We start from the raw sequence: 7,500 nt of genomic DNA on the forward strand, positions 1-7,500 counted from the left end.
TATTTTCTATTTATTGTTTATTGCGAAAATAAACAATAAATAAATTTATTGTTTATTGTGGAAAACTGACGGCTAGAAGGGTAGAATTAAAACACCACGCCAGTTTTTAGCAAAATATATAGTTACGTCAGAAAAACATGTGGAAAATTATGTTACGAAAAATTAAAACGCATACAGTTGATTTTTCATTTACTGAAAACATTTTCTATTGCTATGGAATTGAAAGTTAACAATTCTTGCAATACTACCATCGAGGGTAAGTACCTGCTTACATAATAATCTTCTTTGAATAATGAGAAATCACTAAACTACATTTCAGTGTCTCAAGAATCCGGTTGGAATTAATTTGGTTCTCTGTAAGCAGCTCTGTTCAGAATGTATAATTTTGTGATGTTAATTAGTTGAAATGATTGAGTTCGTGTATACTAGTCACTGTAATCTAATCTTTCAAACTAATTAGATCATTTTAGGGGGGTGAGAAGTATTCAAGTAAACCTTCAGGATAAGATGTGACATTTTTTTATACACAGTCTATTAAGAAACAACTCTTGTTACCAGATATGACATGGAACAGCATATTTTTTTCTACTGTTATTTATTTATTTTATTTTTATTTTTTTTTGTCCCGGCCTTCGTTTACGTAAAATCACGACCAGCTTAAATTGCGTTTCCTCTAAGCATATATTAACAGGTGTTCATTGCTTGAAATCACTTGGCCATTCACTTTCTCCTGTGTTTTCGGGGCTTTTGACATATCTAACTATTTATTAATTTTCGGTCCACTTCGTCAAAGAAGACGCTTTGTAAGGCGTACCTAAAAAGAATCAGTTTAAACAGTTTATTCTTTAATCATCACTAATCCTGTATTAGCTGGTAAGGCAATCAATGAAGAACGACGTTTTAAATGCAACAGAGTTAGAGACTCCTAAACCTATTACTGGATTCAACATGTTTGTTATAGTACCAATGAAGCTCTAAAGATTATTTTTAGAATCAAGCACCGGTCTCACCTTCATTGAATTTAAACCGTTTTATCTGCGTCACTTTAATACACATGAGATAAAGTTTTATTTACAAACACTCACGCTCAATACCCATGGTAGGGTCTGCTGATAATCCTCATAATTTTCTCCTCTAATACTTTAACCATTCATTCTCCGCATGACTCAGCTAAGAATTACGGAATAGCATGTAATTTATGCGCTTCTATATTATAGACTGTAAGTATGCTACAGTGATTCATGGTACTATAAACTCTATAGTACCATGATTTGCTGCACATTTGCCGCAGTATAGATCATCCTCTCTCTCTCTCTCTCTCTCTCTCTCTCTCTCTCTCTCTCTCTCTCTTCTCTCTTTAGCAGTGCATTGCAGTTCTATATGATCTTACCTATGACAATAAAATAAAAGACGGGAACATTGCAATGCATGTAAATATTATATCAAAAATTTTAAGAGAAATACGAGAAATTCTAGCAATTCCGTCGTTTATGACATTTTCCTTGAGCTATTTGGTCACTACGCCTGTTTAGAGTTGCTTTGTTAACATTAACAATCTTCCTCAAAGCATCGTCTCTTCATTCGAGAATATACAGCTCTATTCTTCACAAATCTATCGTCAGGAATTTGAGTTCTCTTAAAGCTACAAATACGCACTTCTTTAATTTACTTTTCTCTGGTCATTATTTTGAAATCATACTCCATATACAGTGTTTACCGGTATCTTTATCGATAAGGAAACGGTAAAGGTTCCTCCCACCGCCAAATACTGACCTATAAAGTGGAGTGTGTAGACCTTCCTTAATCCAAAGGATGATCTGCACCGAATCATCCGGATCAGCTGACCTCAGGTCACAAGGCAAGGCCGCTTCTTCGCCCTCCACCACAGAAACGCTTGATATGTCAACTGGGGAAAAAACGGGCAAAAGGAAGTTGTATCAGTTAGGTTTCTTAATAATAGTAATAATATAATAATAATAATAAAATAAAATAAAATCTGAATAACGACCAAATTATCAAAAATACTAGTGTTAGTAATACAACGAATAATAATAATAATAATAATAATAATAATAATAATAATAATAATAAATAATAATAATAAAAAAATTAATATATTATTATTATTATATTATTATTATTATTATTATTATTATTATTATTATTATTATTATTATTATTATTATTATTAATATTATTATTATTATTATTAAAAACAACAGTTGTACAAGTAACTGGATATGAAAACACATTTAACTTTGGATTTCCCTTCAATTTTAATGTTTGATGTCTATCCTTCACATACCCCTACATATTTAGCAGTCACTTATCAAATTATGTGACCGTAGGCAATTGATACACAATACATCCGCATCACTTTACCATTTAAATAGGCAATTTACACAAACATCCGCAGCAGCTCCAGTCTCCCACAAAGAGGAGATCAAGGAATTTCGTTGCTATGATATAGTGAATGGAGGAGCTTACAAGGGAAACTGATGATAGTCGGGGAGGCAGAGAGATAGATGTATTGACAACTGAATAATGAATTTATGGAAAGTAGGCGGCGCACAGCGAGGAAGAGGGAATTGTAGTGGAATGTTGTTTCTAACCAGGAGAGAGAGAGAGAGAGAGAGAGAGAGAGAGAGAGAGAGAGAGAGTAAATGAATTTCGTAAAAACTGTCAGCTTGTTTTGGTAACAAAACGAAGATGCTTCGATGATATTTATTTTTCCATAAAAACAAATGTACATGGATCACGAGGGATGAACTGACAAAACGAAAACCATTTGTATTAAACGAGAACGGACAGTGATACGTTTACACTATTGTCCTCTGTTGGCTGAAATTTGGATTTTAGAGGCTTAGTGTGATATCCAGAGGAAAGGTTCAAAAGAGAAGAGATTAACAGATTATAAGACTCCTGCACTCAATGGAAACACGAGGGTTTAAAAAATAAAACAATAAAAGTCGAGGCAGCATGTTGTGACAATTGAAGAAAATTGACAAATAATTTTGGAGAATAAAAAGAGCATTAAGCAATCGGATGTATTAAACATAAAATGTCTCATTCATTTTATAATTCAATAACTGCTTAAAAAATATAGCAACGGAACAAAGATATCAAGTTTCCATACGACAAAAATAATGACAGCAAGTGGACTTGGTATTGATGTTCTGAGGGCTCAGGAATATTAATGCAATCCCTAAAAGTAGTGAAGTTGTAAACTTTATATCATACTTTTGTGCTCTTATCTTTTTGTGCTAATTTTCTATTGACTTCATAAACGACAGTAAAATGATGTTGACAAAATATCCCTATCACCTACGTCAATTATCAAGGTAATTCTCCTCACATCAGGTGGTTACTTCCATTTTTGGACCTCCACTGAAAGCACTCCATCTTGGATTCAGATATATTTCTTTCTCTTCAAAGAACAAATAGTTTTGCTTTGAGGTTACTGCAAACAAAGGAAAACCTTGCTCGACCACTAACGTGAAACCGAGGGTAAGGATGGATTATAATCTAAAGTATACAGAGAGAGAGAGAGAGAGAGAGAGAGAGAGAGAGAGAGAGAGAGAGAGAGAGAGAGAGAGAGAGAGAACTAATTCGTCTTCGGAAATATCGTTTACTGGGAAGTAGAAGCGAAGTAATAAGCATTGGTCCCATTATTCCACGAGACCATTTACCAAATTCTTCTTCGCTCAATTACCCTAACAAATCCATTAAACTCTTAGATTAGGAATCGTGAACTTGACTGGATGCATTCATCACCATCATCATCATCATCTTATTACTATTATTGTATTATTATTATTATTATTATTATATTAGTTATTATTATTATTATTATTATTACTTGTATCCTTTCGGTAAAGGTATCATAATCACCTAAGTCACTACAATGATAAAAAATATCCTTACTAACAGACGGTAATTTTAAATAAGTTTTTTACACTAGATTTTTTAACACTATTATTATTTCGTCTCTGTTTCTCTCATCTTTACCAGAAACATCGGTAAATTTTTATACTTGTGGGTTTTACAACACTATTATTATTATTATTATTATTATTATTATTATTATTATTATTATTATTATTATTATTATTATTATTATTTTATTATTATTATTATTATTATTATTATTATTATTATTATTATTATTATTTCGTCTCTCTGTTTCTCTCATAATTATCAAACCAACTGCGTGTTGACCTTTCATGTCCTTTGTGTAATGTCTGTTTATAGAAGTAAATCAAACAATCAGCTTACACTATAGGTATCTACTTTGCCTTTAATAAATAACAAATGATGTAGACTTTTCAATTATCAACATTCACTTTCGCACAGTCGATATCATCTCCGTACTGGATGATGCTTAAAATCTTGGTTTACTCAGATTCTTTGCTTGTTTCTGTAAAAACAATTATTTTTTAAAAATAGACTACGAATACCATAGTCCAGATAATTTTGAAAATCGAGCACAGCCATTTCCATAATTTTTAATTTAATGACAATTTTGGTTGTAGAATGTAGATAATACTCAACCGGTGTGATATATTTCATCCTTGCTATTTAAATGTTATTATCACCGTTATGCTTCATCATCCACTTTTTTTCTTAGGACTGCAAGAAAAATAAGATCAAAGTTGCAGCAGCTCTGTCCTCTTGTTTCGTAGAGAGAGCATAATGATGAAAGTTTAAACCAATCTCGTCGGTTTTATGAAGTTCGCTCCGTTCCAAGAGTGCTTCACTAACCAGATAACTTGAAAATATTCCTTTCTTATACTTTATTTGTAACTTTAGGACTTAGCATAGTGATTATACTTTCAGTTGATGCGTACAGCGTTATATTCTATATTATTTACATGCATTCTAACCGTTGTGCATTACCATCTCTCTCTCTCTCTCTCTCTCTCTCTCTCTCTCTTCCCTGCTTCCATGCAGTTTGCTCAAATTTACGCCATAAAATTATCTAATAGCAAAAGGTACTGAATTTACAAACTTTTAAATTCGATTGTCGAAAATGCTTCTGTTCTAAGCAAGATTAAAACAAACGAAAGGCTTTTCTTTTTATGTACCCGGACCATCTTTCATCAATTGTACGAAGAAACATAAGCTATCGAAACAGTTTTTTTTTTTTTTTTAATATTTCGTCAGCGCATAAAAATCTATCTTTCTCATCGAATGAATAAAAAATCCTAAAGCAAATGTGATACAATTTAGCAAAAGCCATTTCCACTTTCAAATGATTTCAAATGCATGGATGATCCCATTACCAATATCTATTCAATTTCTGTCAGTTATCTTTTTCATGGTAAATTAGGTTCATGAAGTTTACATGTACAAGCACATATCGTCGCACACACACACACAGACAGACACATACATACACACACATATTATATTATATATATATATATATATATATATATATATATATATCTTATATAATATATATATCGAGCTACAATGTCCTTTAATATCTAATTCGCTCTACCTCGGAATTAATATATTTTCATATATGCTTAACCGAAGGGGAATTTTTTTTTGCTCGATAATAGACTTGCCTGGACCAGGGCGCGAACCTATGATCCTTACAAATCCAGGAACGCCAGTGAAGCTTTATCCTACTACACCACCCCGCGAGAGGTTCAAAGTTCATGTCGCCTCTCACCCTCATATACCTTTCGCGCGCAGGTAATTAGTTGGTTTGGAGACAGCATGAACCCACCTCGACTCCGGTTAGTGTTTGTAGTGCTTTTGACAGCACGTAGCCAATCTATAAGTCATATCACATTTCCGTGATTCATATACATATATCGAGCTACAATGTCCTTAATATCTAATTCGCTCTACCTCGGAATTAAGCATATATGAAAATATATTCCAATTCCGAGGGTAGAGCGAATTAGATATTAAAGGACATTGTAGCTCGATATATGTATATGAATCACGGAAATGTGATATGACTTATATATATATATATATATATATATATATATATATATATTTATATATATATATATAGATAATAGATATATATATATATATATATATATATATATATATATATATATATCTAATCTATATATATATATTATATAATAATATATATATATTAGCTTATATAACATACATGTACAATATAATAATACAAGTTATCAAATACTTTACATAACAGAACTTATCCAAACATTAATTAAAAATTCTAATTCCTGTAACTAAAAACACAGTGTGTCATGACATTATATTATTTTCCCCGCCTCTATTTTCAGCCGCAGTAACGAGATTTGGTCATTTTTGTGGCACCATTTTTTCCCGTGTCAGTTACCTGTTGATTATCATCAGCACTGCTATTGTATTTCTGTTACCAACATTGTTCCCATAATGACTTTCTAACGTCATTTTCCCATTTGCATATAAATAACACTATTATTCTTCCTCTAAATCCAATACATTCTTTTTATCTATTAGTTTTTCCAAATCCTACTCTATTCCCTGCAAAAATTTCATTACAGTTAACTTAAAATGTTTTAATTTATCATTTGAATATGTCATTAGTATCGTCTTTATAAAGCGGTTTGCCTTTCAGAAACTGTCTAAAGAATAATATCTATTCAAATAGTTTCGTGAGTGGGAATCTTTTGCACTTTCATTATAACAAAAATCAGTACAAACCCTCGACTCTTATGAGGATGTCATTAAAACACATAAGAAGAACTAAAAGAGAAAACATGAGATCTAATGAAGAAATGCAAAGGTTCTGGGGCATCTGTAGGTAAAGGTACATAGGGATAAGTAAGGAAACAGTAAATGGTTCGGCAGTGAAATTAGGCTTTTAGTGTGGGGGAAGGGGAGATTATTTGATGTGGAACTACGGTGAAAGAACGCGTAATGAATAAAGGGGACGTCAGGAGATACCGATAAAGGAAATGTGGAAGGTAATCAAATTGTCAGGAGAATAAGAGTGACAGTTTCTTTAGGAGGGGAAATGAATGCCGAGGGAAAGGTTAATATGAAAATTGGTATATAATAAAAGCATGGAACATTTTCTAATGATTATGTTACATTATTTCTATCAGTTAAAAGTTTTGGATGTTAGTCGACGGCCAAGTTGTCCGAGTAATTCATGATAAGAAGCCGGAATATACGCCGAAAATCACCTTGTTATATGAATTCATAAAACTGAAATTCATTTGCCGCGTGGGCTGGACAAATAAAGGGCATCTTTCAATTTTTATTCTACTTAATTATAACAATAAATCGCCATAATTATATTCATATTAGTATTACTCTTATTTTACTACATTACTTTATATATGACCACTCAGCCCGGAGAGCTTATCCTTCTTTGTTATGAAAAGATTAACCCAAAAAATAGGTGAAAGCAAAATTGTTCATAATCCTGTATCTATAATTATTGAAAAAGATGTAAAAAAACCAGCATCACACTATCTCACATTTGACGTGGCAAAAAGCTACAGCAATGTTTCA

General features: G+C 32.0%; 1 protein-coding gene across 1 annotated transcript in view; it reads right to left on the reverse strand.

Annotated features, from left to right (window-relative positions):
• The window catches only part of LOC135225095 (uncharacterized), a 75,581-nt gene that overhangs the window by 45,271 nt on the left and 22,810 nt on the right, over positions 1–7,500 (reverse strand). The window contains exon 2 of the mRNA XM_064264356.1: positions 1,774–1,906. Within this exon, the coding sequence (XP_064120426.1) occupies positions 1,774–1,906 (133 nt within the window). The remainder of the gene's footprint in view (positions 1–1,773; positions 1,907–7,500) is intronic.

The sequence above is a fragment of the Macrobrachium nipponense genome, chromosome 20 (genome assembly GCF_015104395.2).
Source record: "Macrobrachium nipponense isolate FS-2020 chromosome 20, ASM1510439v2, whole genome shotgun sequence".
Taxonomy (NCBI): domain Eukaryota; kingdom Metazoa; phylum Arthropoda; class Malacostraca; order Decapoda; family Palaemonidae; genus Macrobrachium; species Macrobrachium nipponense.